Consider the following 21383-nt stretch of genomic DNA (forward strand, 5'->3'; position numbering starts at 1 on the left):
GGAGAAACGCAGTGAATCCAGAAGAACTGTGACCTGCGGAGCCAGCTGGGTCTTCCCAGATGAATTTATTTTTGTTTCAGTATTTATTTGGGTGAGTGATAAGGGAGAAACTATTACCTATTGGGCCACACCATGAGTCAGGAGCTTTACAACTATTGCTGCATTTAGTCCTTCTAACTCTTCACTCTGATCAGGGTTCTGAGGCTTGGAGCAGTAAACTGACTCAAGCAGTCCTCACAGAGAAATGTGAGATTTTAGTGCGCCCCCTGGTGGATGCGGGAGAGGAAGAAATGCCTGGACCATTTCTGGGGTCCCTAGGGATGTCTGGAAGAACTGGTACTTCTTGTACCTTCTTATTCTTCTTCTTAAAAAAAAAAAAACTTAACCAAAGGACATTTTTTCATTTCATTTAGAGAGGAAGGAAGAAAGAGAGGAATGGAAAGAAAGACACATTGATGTGAGAGAGAAAAGCATTGATTGGTTGCCGCTCATCTGTGCCCAGGCCAGGAATTGTACACATCCGCACTGGTGATCGAACCGGCCACCTAGGCATATGCCCTGGCCAGGAATTGAACCTGCAACCCTTTAGTTACAGGATGACGCTCCAACCAAGTCACACTGGCCAGGGCTTCTTGTGCCAACTTGGGCAATGCTGAAGCTGACCTCAAGCCAGTGTTCCTACTGCCATTGGCACCCTCTCCTGTTGATAAGAGTAAGCCAAAAAAAAAAAAAAAAAAGGAAAAGCTGTCCGATTGCCTCACTTCTCCAGTTTTCTTTCTGTTCTGTCCAGTGGGAATGATTTAAAGTAGTAAACTTAAGCCTTTCTGACTTTGGTCTGAGAAGCAAGGAGTGAACAGCTCCCTCATAAACCTGTGACAAGAGTTCTGCTGCCTGAAAAGGCTTCCAGCGTCCAAAATAACTCCGTGAGTGTACTCCACGATAGGACAAAATCTAACACACGTCAGAATTCAGGGCCCCTGTTATTTGTTTTGCTTTAAAATACACTAGAGGAAGGGTGTTTCCGTGCATTGATAACTTATTTCTTCTTAGGACTTTAAAAAACTTCTGTGAAGACTTATTTTGCTGTTGTTGGGGGCAGATCTTTTGCTTTCTTGCTCTACCACATAGCAGCTGGGTGACCTGGGGTGAGTCGTTTTACTTCTCTGAGGCTCAGTTTTCTGATCTGTAAAAGGAGGACACTGGTATGTCCAGCACAGGCTTATTGGAGGAGGCAGCAGGCTAAGAGAAGGGAACTATTTCAAAAGTGCCTGGTGTGTGACAGGTGTTAAGACACTGGGTGACTTCCCTTCTCTCACTCACTCCAGTATAAAAATCGTAAGTGGCACTTTTCACATCACAGTCGTATGACACTTCTGTCAATCTCTGGAGAGTCCAGCCAACTTGACGTGACTCATACCACAGCTCAATAAGGAAGTCTCATTAATGTCCTAGAGTTGACAACAAAGGACATATGATTTGTGGCTTTAAGTCTGAGTAGCTTGATTTCAGAACTCACGACTACCTTCAGCAACCCAAGTTCAAGTGAAGGAGTGCCTGAAAAGACATCCCTCCTCTGGAAGTTTTAAAACTCACTGTGTGGAAATGATTTCTCTGTGCATCTACCTTTCCCCTAGCCTGTCAGCTCGTCTTCGCACCCTGTGTCACGCATAGTATTTGTCTCCACACCTTGGCTTAGAAAACACTTTTTCACTATTCTTGTTAATCTTCATGACAACCTCAGGTGGTAGATACTACTGCCTGCTTTACCTGTGAGGAAAATAAGGCACAGAGAGGGTAAGTACTTTGTTCAAGAACACACAGCCATTAGGCAATAAAGCTGGGACTTGAACTCAGATAGTATAGCTGTCTAGAGGATGAACTCTTAACCGCCGTGACGCTAGCACTTAGTAGACATTCCCCAGATGTTGTGCTACATTGAACTGATTTAATTTCTAGTACTACCTCGTGGTGGTCACCCCATATAATTTATACCCTGTCCTGCCACTAGAAAAACAGCAAAATAATGGAAGCTTCCATAAGAGCAAAACTTTAACTCCCTTTCCACCTCTGTTTCCTATCTTCTGTTAATTCTCTGCTACCTACTCTCCTACCCTTTGTCATGGACTCCATTTTGTTATGCAACCAAAAATCCCTATGTCATAGCTGGTATAATATGTGTGACTAGTAAGCAAGGTAAAGCAGTCTATTCTGTCTGAAACTACCTTCTGAAATTCTGTGCCAGCCTGTGATTGGACAAGGTTTGGGAAAAGGAAGGAAATAGACTTGAACATTATGACAAACTATTGAAACCTTCCCATCTTAAATACAACGCTTTTGTATTTAAGCGTTGATTCTGAGATTGGATACATCCTATATTACTTAAGACTCCCAGGCTCCTGGAGGCCAGTCTTCCCTGGGGACTAACAATAGGCCTTTGTCCTACACTGATACAAATCAGGTTACAAATAATACTGTCTACTTTTACTAAATCTCTTTCATATGTAGAATCCAACATATGCATCCCTTCAGTGCGATGTAATAGAGGTTGGAATATTCTTCCTACAATATAGAGAAATACAGGGGGAAAGAAGCAAAGAGAATGTAGTAAATGAGCTGCCTCTGGTCCCAACAGTCTTTCTGAAGCCAGGCTTGTCATTTTCTCTTTATTCTCACCTCATGTGTTTTGAGGGTAGCTGTTTATTGTAATGAATTACTTCATTTAACAAATGAATAAAGAAGGCGCCAAATCTTTCCCCCACTACTGTGATCAAGAGTTTGCCTCTCTCTCTTCGGTGTCACTTGTCGGAGGCCTAGAGCCGTACTGTCCACTACAGCAGGGTGGGGCGCCGAGTGGGGGGGCGCCGTGGAGCCAGGCAGTGTGGCCGGTCTGAACTGAGGTGTCTGCTGCCTGGAGGGTGGACATGCGGCCACTGCACGGGGCTGATGCTTAGTAGACACACCAGTTTTCAAAGACTTAGTAGGGAAAACATGGCAAATAGCTCATTACTAATAAAAATACTGGTTACATGTTGAAATGAAACTGTTCCAGGTATATTTGGGTTATCTTTTAAATATTAATTCCACCTGTTAGGTTTTTTTTTAAATGTGACTAGGAGAAAATTTTGAATTAGCCACGATTGGCTCGCGCTTGTGGCTTGCTTTGCATTGCTTCCCTGAAGTGGCGATGCGCCGAATCCATAGTTTTCACAACTGTGCCTCCTCCCGTGTCCTGGTTCCCCTGTCCCTCTGCGGTCAGCTCCACTCTTACCTTCTGAGAGGTCCTCTCTAGCTCCTCATCCATTCCTTATTCCTCCGCTCCACTGGATGAGCCCAACCACCATCCCCACAGCTGAATCTCGAGCTCCTCCTTTGTGCCAGAGTGCCCTCATCATCCTCACTCCCACTCCTATTCTCCTGCTGGACTGCAAGTTCAAGGACATGAGGACTGGATTTGTCTTGTCCACTTCCATATCCCTGGCATGAAGCACACACAGTGTCCAGTACTAAGGACTGGCTTTAATGTATTTGTTTGAATGAACGAACGAATGGCATGAATTCAGCTTCATTCACACAGAGATAGCCCTCTTCCAGACCCATGACATCAGCTATAATTTCAGAGAATTTCTGATTTGCTATGATCAAGATAATGGGAGGACTCAGAAGGAATGAACAGAGGAAACTGGAAAGGTTAATGTGGCTTTGCTCATCGTCATATCATTTCATATATTATATATCTATATTTGTATCTATATCTCCATCTATATTGATCGATATTGATATATCTATATCTATATTGATATATCCTGATTTTCTTCTTAAAGGATGCATGCTGTATTAACTGGAATGAAAGTGTATTGAACTCATATTGTTTCCTTTGCTTAGATCAAGAAACTCTGCCCAGAAGATGACAGAATCTGAGGGACAGAATTGCTGAAAGCCCTCCGTGAAGGCCTCTAACGCAGGATGGGGTGTTTGTGACAGAGAAACCGTTTCTAAATGTTATCGCATTGGTTGTTTTACTAATTCCCAGTATTTCTATTGTATTTCATGCATTACGTTGTACTTTCTGGCTTCAACAAAGAAAATACTTTTTCTTTCAAAAATAACTATGGCAAAAAATAGTACAGGATATTTTTGAGGAAATACAGCTTTCAAGAGAAACCAATGGGTGGGAAAATGAGTAACTCTGTGGGAACCAGAGCAGCAAAGCAAAGGTCTCCTTTACTCTCACACACTCACACATTCATATTCATGTAGATACACACTGCTATTCACACACACCCACACCCACACTCATATCCACAGGGATACCTTCCACACACACTTACTCACTGCCACAGCTTGAATGTTTGTGTGTCCCCAAGATTCACTTGTTGGAATCCTACCCCCCATTGTGGTGGTGTCAGGAGGTAGGGTCTCTGGGAGGTGACTATGTCATGAGGATGGAGCCCTCATGAATGGGATTAGTGATCTTATAAAGGAGACTCCACGGAGCTCCCTGGCCCTTCCACCACGTGAGGATACAACATGAAATCTGCAACTCAGAAGATGCCCTTCATCTGACCATGCTGGCACCCTAATCTTGGACTTCCAGACTCCAGGACTTGGAGAGACAGGTTTCTGTTGTTCATTCGTCACCCAGTGTTTGATATTTTGTTACAACAGCCCATATGGGCGAGGACATTCACCTATGTGCACTTACACTCACATACACACTCATAAACATACTGACACCTACATCCACACTCACTCATATCCTTCACACATGTGAAAGACACACACATTCACACACACATTCATTCACACATTCCCTCTGTACTCACGCACTTATACCACACACGTGCACGTGCACACACATCCCTCACATATACTCACACATTCATCCATTCATAAGTACACTCACAGGGACTGTGCCCATTCAGCACCTGGTTGTTCTCCTCTGATGTAAACATCCTGCAAAAATGAAAGGTCATCTCACATTTCCGCCACTGCTCAAGAAGCGCGCTCTCACTCTGTTCACGGGCTCACGGGGTTTTACTCGGGGCTTCCTTTGGTGCCAACACCTGAAATTCCCCTCTCCGTCAGGTGGGGTGTACCCTGACTGGGTTTCCCAGTATTAATCAGTGTTTGAAAAAAACCCACCACATGCATGTCTTTGCTTCCTTTCCCCAGTGAGGTCTAATTTGGGCCCCGCCACAAAGCCCCTGATGTGGCTGCAGCACCTCGTTCTAGTCTGGCATTCAGATGAGTGACATTGGTCATGGCACCGCCCTGTCAAATGCCTGAGCCTGCCCGAGAGCAGCATGAGGAATCCCGGGGGAGATGAGTGGGGCAGCAGTGAACAGTTCCGAACAGAAGGGGCAGCGATTTCCGCCCAGGAAAGGCTCCCAGGAACAAGCACCGTATTGGCTGTAACTGGAAGTCACTTGACCTTCCTAGACCCGTTCCTGCTCTTGTAAAATGGGTAGTGGGACTTTTGACCATGTGTGAGGCTTTAATTCCCTTTGGCTCTAGACGTCTGTGATTCTGTGGTTCTGTGGTCCAAAGCAGGCCTGCTCACCTCAATAACTCTGCTCAGTGTTTTATTTAGTCCCACTTCCAGGTGAGTGACCTATTTGGGGTCACTGAAGAAGCCCAGGATTTTGCTGAAAATGACTTAATTCTGTAATGGCACTACAAAACATCTCAGGCTGGCTGGTCACTGAAGGCTTGGAAGGAGCCCTGTCATCACCAAGTTACAGAAGCTTCTAGCATTTGCATTTTTGGTTTCTTATTCAAGCCAGTTCCAGTTCCAGCATCCACAACTCTGGCTTCCCATAAGGGAAGAATTTCTCACAAGAATTGCCCATCATAGCACAGGCTACCTACAAAGTGGAATTCTCCCTGTCTCAGACGGTCCCAGCTGAGACATCTGTCTGTCCTGGCTAATGTGGGAGCAATTAGAGAGGAAGGGTAGACTGGAAGAGGAAGAGGATTAAAATCTTTTTGAATTCCCCAAACTTCACTTTATAATGTAAGCTTTGTGAGGATTAGGGGCAAGATCAAAATGAGAAGCAGAGTATAATTTGCATATGCACGTTTTCTAAGTATTACCAGTAGCTGACAACTGTTTGTTTTGATTCAGCTCTGTTCCTTGACACTTGCTCCGTGACACTTCCGAGCACCATGATCACGCTGAGCTAAACTCTGTTGCAGTGAGAAGCACATGGGCGTGGGTGACACTGAGTATGTGTGGCTTTCGCCCTTAGGATAAAAGTTCATAATGTAGTACCATTGAATTTTCCTATGTGTTCCCTCATTTATAGATCCCCACAATGGTCTTGTCAGCTACACAGATACCAGTATCATTACCCTCACTGTACAGAGAGAAATCCTGGAGTAGAGGGCAACGAAATGGGACTGGAAAACAGTGTATCTTTTCAGATCACTATTGAGGACATTTTGGGAGGAGACTTTTTTATGGAAGGAGAAATTTTGTTTTTTTAACCAGTCACTTACTGGTGAAAGTGAAAAGGAAGAGCCAAGAATTGAGCTGGGTTCTTCTATAATATTCACAAGTATGGCTGCTCCAACTGTCTTGCTTTGAGAATTGTCTCGCTTGCACAAATGGCTTTATTTTAAAATAAATTTGAAGCTGTGGTTTTAGTTTCAAAGTAAAGAGCTTGATTATGACTCACCAAGCTGTTTATAGTAGTCTCCTCTTATACCAGACATTTTGTGTGTGAGAGAGAAAGGAAAAAAAGGGAGAAAGAGCTCATTTGCTGCCTGGCTTATTTCTTAAATACGAAGAAGACTGCAACTCTCAAAATCTATCATGCAAACCCCATCAGAGAACTATATATGCATTACTCTGACTGTTCTGGTTTTGTGCTTACCAGCTTCATAATTCCAAAACTGTTTATTTAGCCTTAGCTGGAAGAGGTGCAGTGAGAGGTTTGGGGAAATAAGGAGGAGCACAGCTCTCCCAAAACCCTCTTATTATGAGCATGCCAATCAGTAGCTCAATTCAAATCACATTTTCTTTCAACACAGATGAGTCATGATACAGCAGAGAGAGTTCTGGATCCTGTTTCAGTCCGAGCTCTGCACTCAGTAGCTAGGGGACTTTGGGAAGACTAATTTCTCGCTCTGACCCTCAGTTTTTGGATTTGTTAAGTAGGGATACCTACCACCTATCACACAGGATTTTGGCAAGGATTCAATGAAACGACAGTGCCAGCCTTCAGCACTTTGTGAAACTTTCACATCCTGTATTTACATAAGGAGGCACTGTTTCCTGGAAGACTGTTTGATTTACTACTGTTTTACTACTAGTCCTGAGGAAGAGCTGTCTTCCATTCCTACTCATATTATTTTTTGCTCTTATTTGTGTTCCTGAGGTTGGCAGCTGTCCCTCTCCCTTTTCAATGACTATAGAATATATATTCCTGGATATCCACATCCACATATTCCCCAGGTTTCATTTCCCAAAAAGTGCATGGTCACTGCTGGGCACATTGTGTGTAGGAGAGAGGAGTGGGCAGAGAGGGGACAGGAGTGAGAAGAGATGGTGTGGTGGGGTCAGAGGGTGGATATGCTTGGGGATGGGAAAGGACCCTGATGAGGGAAAGATGTGATTGTGTGGAGGAAGGAACTCAGTCAGAGCTCTCACCCTTTCCTGGCAAAAGTAAATGACAGAGTCAGGTATCGAAGATATGGCTGCAAAAACGAGCTCCATTAAAAATCTCTGAAGCCTCATATGAAAGCCAGTATGAAAATAAAGTCTTTTTTATCCTTGAAATGTATTGTTCAAATATATAACTTTCTTTGTATGTCAACTATATCTCAACAAAAACAAAAAAAATCACAAATATATAATTCTCCTGAATTTCAAGTTGACATGGAAAACTTACCTTCCAGAAAAGAGAAATCTGTTGTTTACTGTAGTCAATGTTCTGTTTCATGTACCAAACATCTAGTGTCCCAATAGGCTCTGAATTGAAAAGGAAAGAACACATTTTCATTTATATATTTACATATACATAAACACACAGACATATACAAGTATAAAACCTTTAAAAGTCAATGGATTATTTGATAAACAATTCTGGGAGAGTGGGATTATAAGATACTTTCAAATTCCTTTGTGCCCCAGTATTTTTCTTTTTTCTTTTGTTAAACAATGAACATGTATCTCTTTGGCTATAGAAAGCTCACAGTTACCTTAAAAACAAAATTTTAAAAATCAGGAGGAGGAAATTAGATTCCTAACTTACTCTTAAAACATATTAATAAAATAACTTAAAGTGTGTGTGGTTTTTCTTTTTTATTGGAATGCATCAAGAATTCTCAGTCAAAACTAAAGACATAAATCATAAGGAAATCATTTTTTGATCCTGTAAAAGTACAAAATACAAATTATAAACTTTGCGCTCATCTCTATTTCTGACCTAATGTTGCAGTACTATTATTTGGTTTTATGATCACTAGACAATGATCTACTTGAGAGGAAGGCCTGTCTCATACATCTTAATATTTCTCCTACCTAGCCCCATGCTTGGAATATAATAGGCTCTCAATAAGTCTTTGTTAAATGATGAACGTACAAATCAGGGAACATTATCTACTTGATGCTAAAACACAGGCTGAATTGATAGAAGAAATAGCCACCAATTTATGGTCAAATGGTCAAATATGACCTAATGTAATATGAGAAAGTCAATCAAATAGGCTTAAAAACAAACTAAATAATCAGCTCCTGTGTGTAAAAGTTTGTGTGCATGTGTGTGTATATAAGTGGGTGAGTAGTTTTATTTCTTCCACTATCAGATTTGTTTTGATTTATAGCCAAGGGGAAGTCAATATAAGCAACCCCTGAAAACAGGCTTCAGTGGTACCAACCTAACATAGTTAACAGTGACAGTTTGAGTGTAATTGAGGTGAGGCTATAGTGAGGTTCATTCTGTAGTAGGAAGTTCCATTAAGCCAGATGGCGATTTCCAGAAAATTAAGTTTCACCTGGATAACAGCAGCATGCAGCCAGGGGGAGGAGAAGAGACAGGGACCAAGGGAGGGAGCACATGTACCAGCACACACTGTGGGCAAGTCCTGTGTGCGCCCATTCACAGTGACAGCTCATGTCCCCCTCACTGCCATGACGTCCGCAGCTTTAGGGCAGTGGTTGAAGTGTGAGCCCCTGAGCCAGGCCATCTAAGGGCAAATCCCAGCTCTCTGATCTTGAACAAGTGGTAACCACATCCTTAAGCCAGTTTCCTCATCTGTCAAGTGAGGATCATACTTCTGTACATCACATGGCACTGTAGTGAGAACTTAAATGAATAGAAGAGTGTCGATACATGCTAAGGACTCAGCAAATTTAGCTGTTGTTTTCTTCATTTGAAAACTGAGGGGCTGAGAGATAAAGGAACTGTTCAAGGTCCCCAAACTAATGCTCAGAGAAGCCAGGCTTTGAACACATGTCTGTTTAATTTCATGGCCTTCACTCTGCACCACCAAGTTGCTGGAATTTGAGAAGGCTAATGATTTCTGTATAATTCCCCAGTTAGGTGTGGCTCTTTCATGTTCAGTTTCTTCCTTTGTTACTCCCTCTTCCTGCTTCTCGTGCCATCTTTTCTTTTTTTCTCAACATGCGCTTGTTTTCTTTCCCCTCTCTGTCCACCAGTGGTAGTATTTGCCCTTGCAGTGAGGACTTAGCAGAAAGAAATACATACATTAAGACATCTCAAAAATCTCAATCCTTTAGGATTGTAAAGAGCAACCCAGGAATCAACTCAGCACTTTTTTCCTGATAGTCCAGATGCAAAAAAGGAAAACATACAGGCAACATAAGGAAAGGCAACCTGACATGTATTAACCACTTGTTATGTGGCACCTAATAGTTGGACACTTTATATACATTATCTCATTTAATCCTCTTATACTACAGGGGGTGCATGTGATTACACCCATTTTACAGCTGAGAAAGGTTACATGATTTACAAGAGACACATAGCTGGTAAGTGGCAAAACAGAAAGCTCAGCCTAGGTCTTCAAAGACCCTGCTCTTCCACTACAGTTCATTGTGCTGCACGAAGACCTGAACACTTCACAAACCTGATAATCCAGACGTGACACATAATCAGGATATGGAAACCTGGGTATGCTCAATGTCAGAGCCAGCTGACTTGTTCCTTAGTGCTAAATGGTTTCACTTAATCACATATTGGTGAGAAATGTAAAAAAAAACATCGCCTTACTAAAGATCTATATATAACCTATCATTTTATTATAGAGCTAAACTTTGAATGCTAGAATCATAGTCTCTTCAAAGGAGAAATTGCAAGTGAAGCTAAAATTCTAATGGTGGCCACCTTGAGTGTAAGCCACTATTGGAGAGAAATCACTAGCTGAGTCCGCGTGAGTTTCAAAGGGTGGAGGTGCATGACCAGGGGTGTCAAACCACTGCTGTTTAACACACTGGAAGGGCTAACATGAAAGAGAATCTCTGACATTCAGCTCTCACAGAGTCACTCAAAGTTCTAACCACAGTGTTATGTAACAACACAAGGCAGATTAAAACTATTATAAGCAGGTGGGAGAAGGAACGTCCAATGCCCCTGTGTCAAAGTGATTACAAAACAAACGGGTGCCGATGATTAAATATACAAACACTGCGAAATGGAAGTTGGCTTTCCTGAGATGAAACTAGTTCCTATGAAAAGGGAAAAATTGTAGGGTTAACTAGAGTCACCAGTATGAGGGGCGGTGGGAAGAAAAGATACTAAGGTAAGCAAGATATTGGCCTAAATGACTTAAATGACCTTGGGGGTTCTTTCAACTCTAAAATCCTAAGATTCCAGGATTTTGTGAAACTGTATGTGTGGCAAGCAAATGAGAGCCAAGTGATGAGTTGCTCCTGAGGTTAGCATTCCCATCTGAGGCCCAGGCGCAGGGCTGTGGACCAGGGCTACTGAATAGGGGTACAAAGCTGTCCCTCCACAGAGGTTCTACTAGGAATTGAAAGGAAATAAAGATCTCTAAGAACAATGAGATTGGAGGATTTAACAAAAAAGTAAATATGGAAAAAGCATATCTTGGGAGGTTTCAGGTAGTAGATAAAATGCAATGCACACATTTTTTTTGTCCAAGCTGTGCTCTAAGCAGGGCGAGAGAGAGACAAGCCATTCACTTCCTTGATTCCTTGATGCCCCACTCTTTAGGCCGTGCTATATTTATCTAAAACCTAGTTTTAGAACTCTGGTCAAGATGGAGGTATAGGTAAACATGGCTAGCCTCCTCTCACAAACACATAAAAATCACAACTAAACTGTAGAACAACCATCACTCAGAACTGTCAGAAATCGAGTTGGATGGAAGTCTGACAAGTATGGAATTAAATCCACATCCACCCAGACTGACAGGAGGGGCAGAGATATGGAGATGTGGAATGGGCTGGTCCCACACACATGTGTGGCGGATAAAAATCAGGAGGGATATCTCAGGAGTGTGGGATCACAGCCCCTTTCTGTCACTGGTCTTTATAACCGACCAGGCACACAGGTGTTCCTTCTCAAAGGCTGTCCTGTCAGTTTCCCCACCTACCCGCATTCAATGATCTGTTTCTCTCAGCTGATGCCTTTGACTCAAACCTCACTGAGCAAAAGGGAGAATACAGGCCAGAATTCCCTCATCTTCCCACCATGAACACTTTCAAACTCCACCATCTATTCTCTAACACAGCACCCCCACTGATTTTACTAAGGATGAATCATCTCTACTTCCATCAAAGTTCAATCTTTTAACCTGAGTTCTGAATCCCATCCTCTCTTGCTTTATCAAGAATCTCTCTTTCACTTTTCTTATATCATTAACTTCTCTCTCTCTCTGCTGGGCCCTTATCATTGCAGGGTTAACTAGAGTCACCAATAAATGTATAAATAGACTATATTATTTCTGATCCTAAAAACAGAAACAAAGAGACAAAGAACTTCCTAACATCACATCCCATTCCAGCTACTGCCTTGCATTGCCTCTCTACTCCCCTTCACAGAACCTCTTAAAGAGTTGTGAATTGTCCCTCTCATTATTTCCTCACCTCACCTCTTAACTCATCCCACCTGAGGTTTTGTGCCCACTACCACTGGTTGGCAGTACACTTTGTGCTGCCAAATCGAACGATCACGTCTCTGTTCTTATTTCACTGGACTTCTCAGCAGCATTTCAAATATTTGAATATTCCCTCTATCTTTATTTTTTTAAAGAAACAATGTTTCAACAAGATCACAAGTAAAGATCAAGCTTCTTTCTTCATAGAAACAGGGGTGTTTCATCCACACTAAAATCAATGGAGGCACTGTCTTAGAGTGCTATAGAGTGTCCATAGACAAAAAGTTGAAAAAGACTGCATAGAAAATACAATCTTGATTATGTTCAAAAACAAGCAAAACTAATTATACAATTATACAGAGACTTCAGAAAGCTATGAGGAAAGTATGAGGATGATCAACATACAATCCAGGTTGGTGATCATTTCTGGGGAGGTATGACAGGGGTAAGGACATGTCAGTAATTTTGTAGCATCTAAGTTGAATGGTGGGTTCTTACGTGTTCATAGTGTTCATTTTGTTCTTATGCTTTAAATAAGAGAGTAGCTTAAACGAAGGGCAATCACAGTGGCCATGGAAGTAATGAACAGATTTTCACTACATCCAGGAGACTGAGTCAATTGTCGGTATCAGGAAATGGGGGGAAGGAAAATTTAAGAATAATTTCTCAATTTTTGACTTGAGTATCTAGGATGATGGTGGTGTCATTTATTGAGATAGAAAAGAGTGAAACAAGTATTTTGGAAACATTTTGCTTTGGAGAAAATTGAAAAGTTTTTGTTTAGGCTACATGAGGTTTAGGATGTCCGTTGCCATCTAAGTGAAGATTAGAAATAGGGAATGGAAACACAAACCTGAAGCCTTGGAGAGGGTCCAGGGCTGAAACTATATGTTACCAAGACTTGGCTAATAACATAAAATAAAAACCAGAAATATGATCAATGGAACATAATAGAGGGCCCAGAAATATACCCACTTCTTTATGGGCAATTAGTGTTTGACAAAAGAGACAAGAACATACAGTCGTCTATTCAAGAGATGGTGTTAGGAAACATGGACAGATATATGCAAAAAAATGAAACTGGACCACCTTCTTACACCACACACTAGAATAAACTCAAAATGGATTAAAGACTTAAATGTAAAACTTGAAACCATAAAAATCCTAGAGAAAAACATCAGCAGTAAGATCTCAGACATTTCTTATAGCAATATATTTTTTATTATGTCTTCTCAGGCCAGGGAAACTAAAGAAAAAATAAACAAATGGGACTATATCTAACCAAAAAGTATTTTCACAGGAAAGGAAACCATTAACAACATGAAAAGACAATCCACTGAATATTCGCCAATGATACATCTGATAACGGGTTAATATCAAAAATTTGTAAAGAACTTATAAAACTCAACACCAAAAAAAAAAAACATCCAGTTAAAAATGGTCAAAGGGCCTGAATAGATACGTCTCCAAAGAGCACATACAGATGAACAATGGACATATGCAAAAATGTTTAACATCACTATTCATCAGAGAAATGCAAATTAAAACGACAATGAGATTTCACCTCACACCTGTCAGCATGGCTACCATGAATAAATCAACAAAGAACAAGTGCTGGTGAGAATGCAAAGACAAGGGAACCCCCGTGCCCTGTTGGTAGGAATGCAGATGGGTGTAGCCAGTGTGGATAGAAAGCAGTATGGAGATACCTAAAAAAATGTAAAATGGAACTGCCTGATGATCCAGAGATTCCACTTCTGGGAATATATCTAAGGAAATCCAAAACACTGATTTGAAAGAATATATGCACACCTATGTTCACTGCAGTGTTATTTATAATAACCAGGAATTGGAAGCAGCCCAAATTCACATCAGCAGATGAGTGGATAAAAAAGCTGTGGTACATTTACACAATGAAATACTACTTGACTATTAAAAAAAAAAGAGGAAATCTTACCATTTGCAATAGCATGGGTGGACATGGAAAGCATTATATTAAGTGAAATAAGCCAGTCAGAGAAAGACAAGTACCATATGATTTTACTTACATGGGGAATCTAATTAGCAAGATAAACAAATAAACAAAATAGAAACAGACTTATAGATACAGAGAACAGACTGAAAGCTGTTAAGAAGGGAGGAGTGTTAGGGGACTGGGTGAAAAAGGTGAAGTGATTAAGTAAAAAAAAAAAAGGCAAAAAAGCTCATAGACAGACAACAGTATGGTAATTACCAGAGGAAAACTGGGGTGAGGGGAGGTAGAACAGGGTAAATGTGGAATAAGTAAAAGGAAAAAACCCCCAGGAATGTGAGATTTCAAAGAATTCAAGAGAATCACCTACTTCAAGGAGGAAATAGCTCTCCTCCCCTACTACAGTAACCTTGGAGGCCATCTGTTCCAGATGGAGGAAAGCTAAAAAATTCCATTTGGACTTCATATTTCTTCTTGGTTGCTCTCTGCCAGGAATTTTTTCCTGATGTTCCAGTATACACCCCTGAGTCTGAGGATCTGACTAAGTTATCACTGTGTCTCAGCACCTGGCATAGTTCCTGATACACACACATTCCCCACAGACCATCCAGAGAAGCATATATTTTCTCCACTGGTTTCTGTTTGGAGGGGGCTTCATGGAAAACATTTCTTCCTATTGGCATGATCACCATCTTGTCAAATAATTAAGCTTAGGCATTTACTTCTTTAGGGGTACATGTTGGATTTAAAGGGGACGAAATGGAGATACAGGGTAGGGACTGACATTGGATCTGAAACATTTCTAACGAAAATGTTTGCGTGTGAGTCTCCTTAGAAGGGTAAAGAGCTATTCATTCTCATCTCCTCAAGCCACAAGCAAAGAGGCATAGGCATGATACTTGCAAGTTTAGGTAGTTTAGTAGTCAGCAAACTATAGCTCATTGATCAAATCTGGTACATTCCCCGTTTTTGTATAGACTGTGAACTAATAATAAGAGTTTTCACATTTTAATTTTTTAATAAAGACAACTTTATTTACTTTTAGAGAAAGGAGAAGGGAGAGAGAAAGACAGGGAGAATTACACTGCTGTATGAGAGATACATTGATCTGTTCCCTCTTGTACTGCCCCAACTGGAGACCTGGCCTGCAAGCCAGGCATGGGCCCTGACTGGGAATTGAACTAGCGACCTTTCAGTTTCCAGGCTGGCATTCAATCCACTGAGCCACCCCAGACAGGGCAGTAATAATGGTTTTCACATTTTTAAATGGTTGTAATAAAAAAAAATCAGAAGGAGAATCATTTTAGTGACATGTGAAAATTATATAAAATTCAAACTTCAATGTCCATAAATAAAGTTTTATTGAAACACAGCTTTGTCTAAGTATTTATATATTTTCGGTGGCTGCTCACACACTACAACAGCAAATTTTAGTAGCTGAGACAGGTTATATGGTCCACAGAGCCAAAAATATTTACTATCTGGAGCTTTACAGAAAGTGTTTGCTGACCTCTAAGCTAGATTATTATAGAATGCTTGCTAACCAAGATGGTAAAATAATCTCTAGCATATAATTGTTCTTACCTGATCAATTTTAAAGCTACAAATGAACGAGGGGATCACCTAGCTTCTCAATGTGAGGAGGGGAGGCTATAGCTAGTAACCCAGCACTTCCTCCTTCTTTGAGGATTTCTCACTAAACACCCAAGTCATCCCCACGATGAGGAATTGTGTTCTCCTTTACCTCCTTTACGGCACAAGCACAAGAATGTAATGCTTCCTTTAGTAATTGTCCACAGAGTGTTAGCAAGACCAACACTTGAAAACAAGACTTTTAAAAATGGTGAGTAAACAGACAGGAACACCAAATTGGTAATATAGTTCTGAAGAATGGCTTATTCATCTTTATTTTGGAGTCTCCACCTGGGTGTTCTAAGTGGTCCCAGCACCTGAGGCCATTCTCAAGTATGTCTGAATATCAGGCAACCCAAACTCAAGAGTGTTTCCCAACTAAAAGCAAAACATGGTTGCTCAATTCCCGGTATGAAGCCTGCCTCTGATGGAAACTGACTGTGGGACTGTCCTAAACACAGAAAGAGGTTTCTTTCTTCCTACCCCATACTTAGTGATCATTTAAAAAGTGTTTTTTATGGAGGACCATAAATAGAGTTAAAATGAACAACATAGGAAAAGGCCATGTGGAGTAAATAGCGGCCTCATTTTCACCAACATGATATAACGATGCCCAATTCACCAGTACACAACATATTGCTCTCAGTTTTGTTAGCAAAGGATCATTAAGTTTGAGTAACTAAAAAAAAAAGCTTACTAGTAATTTTTTTAAATGCCAAGTTACATATGAGTACACATTAAAAGGGTTTAAAGGAAGAGATGTTAAAAAAAGTTCACACCTTTTAGGTTTACATCAGTTGGCGTTTCATACAGAAACTGATGACAGAAATAGTGGTAAGAAGCAAAAACCATGCAGCAGCTCAGGGCAAGAGAAAAGAAAACCTACAACAACCCACAGAAAGATCAAACACTGAAAAGGGAGATTCAGACACTGAAAGGAAGCCAGCAGAGCTTGGTAACCAGGGTACACTCGGAGTATGGGTTTCTTTCTTTATGAAATGCCTGAATTACCCTGAATAAACCGGCTCCCTTGGTTCAAATTCACAACCATCCACAAGTTCTCAACCATAACAGTGAGTGCAGCTATTGTTATGATGGTGGTTTATTTTACAGAATATGAGAAAGTTACTGTCCTACTTTGAAGGGTTTTCAATTCAATGGATAAATGCTTAGAAAAGAAAACCTGTTTCACACATCTCCAAAGAGGCCATTGTCAAGGATTCGCAAGCCCAGTGTTTCCCTTGTTTATAGTTTATCCTAATGTGATGTAACAAGTACTTCTCAGCCTATTTACTACCTTGAAGTTAAACATAAAATATGGCCCATTTTCAAGAATTTCATCTGCATTATGTATAAATAAAATCCAATCCATGAAGTACCTTTTAAAAATGCATTACTTTGACTACGTGTAATAAAAGGATAATAAGAGTAAGCTCTGGATTACAAAAATGGCAAGCATGTAAGCAGAGAGTAAGTGGCTCAACATGAAGAGATTTTAATAATGAAATGAGAGCAAATAAATTCTAATTTGTCAAATGAATTCATTTTTAAATGTTTTTTTAAATAGGGAAATGTAATCCATACAAGGAAAAGGGAAGAAATACAATTATCCTATAGTTTGTATATCAGAAATTATAGTTTAAATTAATATGTCCTTTGCGTGCTTGGACGTCATTGAGGCATTACCGATAAGTTTCATCAATTGCCAAAAGTAATTATTAGCTCACAGAAAATAAATGTGACTTAATCACAAGGTTATTTCATATGCACACACACCCATGAGTTTCACAAATAAGCATATGTATTACAAAATCTCCAGATAATAAAGCAACGGATTATATGCTAATAATTTTTCTCTGTGCCAAATTTATGCAAATTATGAAAAGTTCCATGCTATATCACTAAATGAGAGCTTTTGAATGCTATATTCAGATGGTTATATCTTGTGTCTCCAAAGATTTGTTAATACTAGCATAATGTTCATATAAGCATTTTTGCTTTAATAAAATATTTCATTGTACTTCAGTAAAATTATCTTCCCATAATTACAAAGAAAGAAAAGTCTGTAGCCTGAAAAATATATCTGATATCCTTTCCAAAGCTATGGGTCAGTCTGTTGGCACTCATCTGAGCTGTGAGTCGAAGCCCTGAGAAACGCAATGCTGCAATATTTGGAGGAGGCAGATGGTTGGATGTTAAATTTTACTTTAAAATGTCATGTCTCCATAGTCTTCCTTCTTTCAAGCCTTTGGTAGTTTATAAAGCCAAATTAATTTTCATAGAATACAAAAGGTAAAATATATTAAGGTTTAACTATGAAAGAATGAAATTAATTACTGCTTTAGCTCTGTGGTATGAGAGAGTTACTGAGATGGTAAGTGAAATAGAAATAGTAAGTATAATAGAAATAAGAGTTACAGCCTCACATTACTGAGGCATAAGCTTGTAACCAACATGAAAATATGTGGCAAACAGGAGTAGAACTTACCTAATGTTAAAAATTTCTTAGTAATGTAAGCATATCTCTCTGAACAGTTTCAGAATTTAAATTAATGCAAAAATTATTAATTAAGACAATCATACTTTTTGATTCAGTATCAGAGATTTAGAGATTCCATTCCAAGAAAATCGGTGTATCTTTCTCTTTTCCTCCTTTCTCCCCCCTTCCCACCAACCCTTTCTTTCTTTTTTATTTTTTTTTTTTGATACATACCCTCTTCTGGTGTTTGCACTCTCAATGATTCACTCCAGTCACTCCAACTACCCTTACAAAGATGCAGCTTAGAGGAAACCTGAAATTCATATTCTGTAAACGGTTCCAGATCCAACAAATCATGTCTTCCTTTGGCATTTGTAGCATTAACCTTCAAACAGATGAGATTTTTACAGATGAATATTAAAACAATATTAATGTAAAGAATTTTAACATAAAGGCAAATAAACTAGACCAGATAACCCTTTTTATTTTTTTGGATCTGTCATTCAATGAAAAGAAATATCACTGGCTGGGTTACTGCATACACACGATGTTAATCTGAAATAATGCTCTCTCAAAAAACAACCCCCCAACCTCCTGAGATTAAAAACCTACCTATATGGGTTCCAAGGGGGATCCTAAAACTAGCCAAAAAAGGAGTGAAGGTTGAAAACTACCGACTTTGAAAAAGGGCTTGGAGAAGTTTCTACACTAGAGATTATTTTTTATTTGGTCGCAATTAGAATGTGATACATATTTCGACACTTATATAGACATAGAATTTGGTTCAAATGGAACACTTTAATTATGTAAGAATAATTCAATAAGAGAAATTTAATTACTATACCTTTCTTGAATATCAGCTTTTTGTGAAACTAACTGATCCTTTGTCATTATAAGACATTATATTTTACAAAAATACTGGAAGGAATTATAATCCTATATTTTTTATTGTAAAAAAATGCCTAACAATTAAAGTGTAGGGCTTTATCTTTGAAATATTAAATTCCATATGAACTTCTATGGACATTCCCTAATATATCTCTTTCCAGTATATTTTAAAAATTACTAAAATATAATATGGGATGGGGGTAGAAAAGCAAGGAGAAATAAGCCCTTTACTAGAAATAAACTATAGAAAATTAATACTGGTTTATAGAAGGTTACAACTTAAAAAATTTCAAAATCAGTGATCAGAATTCAAGATATTTATTAACAAATAGAGGTGCATGTGACTTTCTGGTATATCTCAAGTATGAACTTTTGGGCATTATTCTTTTTTTTTTAAGATTTTATTTATTTATTTTTAGAGAAGAAGGGAAGGAGAGAAGGACAGAAATATCAATGTATGGTTGCCTCTTGAATGTCCCCTGCTGGGAACTGGCCTGCAACCCAGGCATGTGCCCTGACTGGGAATCGAACCGCGATCGTGTGGTTCGCAGGCCCGCGCTCAATCCACTGAGCTACTCCAGCCAGGGCATGGGCATTTTTCTTAAATCACCTATTTTGCTGGTCTGAAAAGACAGGGTCTGTGCAGCAACTCCAAGAAGCCCTCTCTGTGTCTCCCCTTCACTCGAAAGGCCATTACCATAGTCCAGGATTTGTTGTTATTGGGCCGATATCTGAGTCGATTAAGCAGCACCATCCCCTCATCTTTCCACCAAAGAGTGCATCTGCCCACAGAAGCATTTACAAATTTGATTCTGACGTCCCATGGAGGAAGAGGCCTCACTGGTAACCAGGACAAACAAGAGAGTGTGATTCAGGCTCCACAATCAGAAATTGCCTTATACATTGACATGAGCTATAAAGAGTTGAACAAAAATTCATCCCTACGATCATGACCCCCAAAATTGGAGACATAATCAAGAGAGAAGTCCCTGGCTTTTAGAAAGCTGAAAAAGTTTGATTTGTTTCTAAATTATTAAAATAATTCCCCTCGTTTTTATCAAATAAACTACCACCAACATTAGTAATGGTGTTGATTCCATTTAATCCAACGATTAAGAAAAAAACACCCGATGTGCCAAACTTGAGAGTTCCAACGGCTGAAAAGGCAAAAGTAGCTCGTGATGACCACCCAGGAGAAGAAATGTTGGTAGAAAAGTCACAGGAAGGGGACATAGGGATAGGAGAACAGAAGAAAAGAACTAGGGGGAAAAGGTGGCTTACAGATGTCTACGTAAAAGATGGAAGGTGGAATGGGAGAAGTGTGATAGGCAAATGCACAGTAAATGCCTATGTTCAAACGTATGGTTCGCAGTATGTATACAAAGAAGTGCTGTGGAAAGAGAGAAGAGAAACACACAGGGTGAGTTTCTGGAACTTCAGGCAGGCTGGAAACCCAGGACTACCTGGGATGGGTAAAACTTGGGAAGGCCTGAGATTGGTCTTTTGACTCAACTGGGCCAATTATATTTGCTCAGAAATGTGCTGGGACTGGTCATTCTGGCAACTAAGCTGAGAGGAATGGAGGTAAGTATTCTTGGAGCAAGGTGCATATAAACCTTGATACATTTTATTTATCATTTGCACCGGCTGCTTTAGGCCCAGCTCAAAACAGTGGAGCAGCTACAGGGGTAAAAAGACACCTCTACTGTGAAGAACTACACTGAGCTGCTTGAATAGCTAGCTCCACAGGACATTACTGGTAGCTGGTGCTTTCATGGGTTTTGAAGCTGGGAGCTCCTATTTGCCAATATAGAGAAATATGTTGACTATCTCATTTTACACAACCATCTCTACGTAGCTCTAGGATCATGCATCCTTTTACTTGCATCAAAGTAATGTTTATCCTCTGCCAGTGCCTGATGGTCACTCTCCACCCGTCACTGTCTCTTTTGAAACAATTGCATATAGAACATTTAAGTGATATTTAAAATAATGTTCATGTGCCAAAGTGAAGTAAAATGTACCTATATCCAAGAACGTGGATGTGGTTGGGGATGAAGAAGCACTCCCAAGACTATTGACAGCAATAACCTTGGCTGTGTAACTGAATTCAGATGATTCAGGGATTAGGTTGATTCCAAGGTCCAAATGGTCACAATAATCATTACATTGCTTCTGCCAAGTTAAATTTTTTGGTCCACTTAACCTGTAAATAAAAGGCGATTGTGTTTATCAAGGTACTTTATGTGCTTTTTTTCTCCTTTTAGTACAAAAGAACAAAACTTCCAAATGCTTAAAATTCTGGACATAATTTTAAGGTCAGCCTTA

At 39.9% G+C, this 21383-nt stretch overlaps 1 protein-coding gene across 3 annotated transcripts in view; it reads right to left on the reverse strand.

Moving 5' to 3' along the window:
* IL12RB2 (interleukin 12 receptor subunit beta 2) overlaps window positions 1–21383 on the reverse strand; it is a 72968-nt gene that overhangs the window by 32764 nt on the left and 18821 nt on the right. For all 3 annotated transcript variants that reach the window (XM_037042803.1, XM_037042792.1, XM_037042796.1), the window contains exons 5-8: window positions 21080–21261; window positions 19753–19895; window positions 18402–18552; window positions 7893–7972 (exon numbers count right to left, since the gene is read on the reverse strand). In XM_037042803.1, coding sequence (XP_036898698.1) covers window positions 7893–7972; window positions 18402–18552; window positions 19753–19895; window positions 21080–21261 — 556 coding nt within the window. The remainder of the gene's footprint in view (window positions 1–7892; window positions 7973–18401; window positions 18553–19752; window positions 19896–21079; window positions 21262–21383) is intronic.

This window comes from Sturnira hondurensis, unplaced genomic scaffold (assembly GCF_014824575.4).
Source record: "Sturnira hondurensis isolate 20B ecotype Veracruz unplaced genomic scaffold, ASM1482457v3 Scaffold0000648, whole genome shotgun sequence".
Lineage (NCBI taxonomy): Eukaryota > Metazoa > Chordata > Mammalia > Chiroptera > Phyllostomidae > Sturnira > Sturnira hondurensis.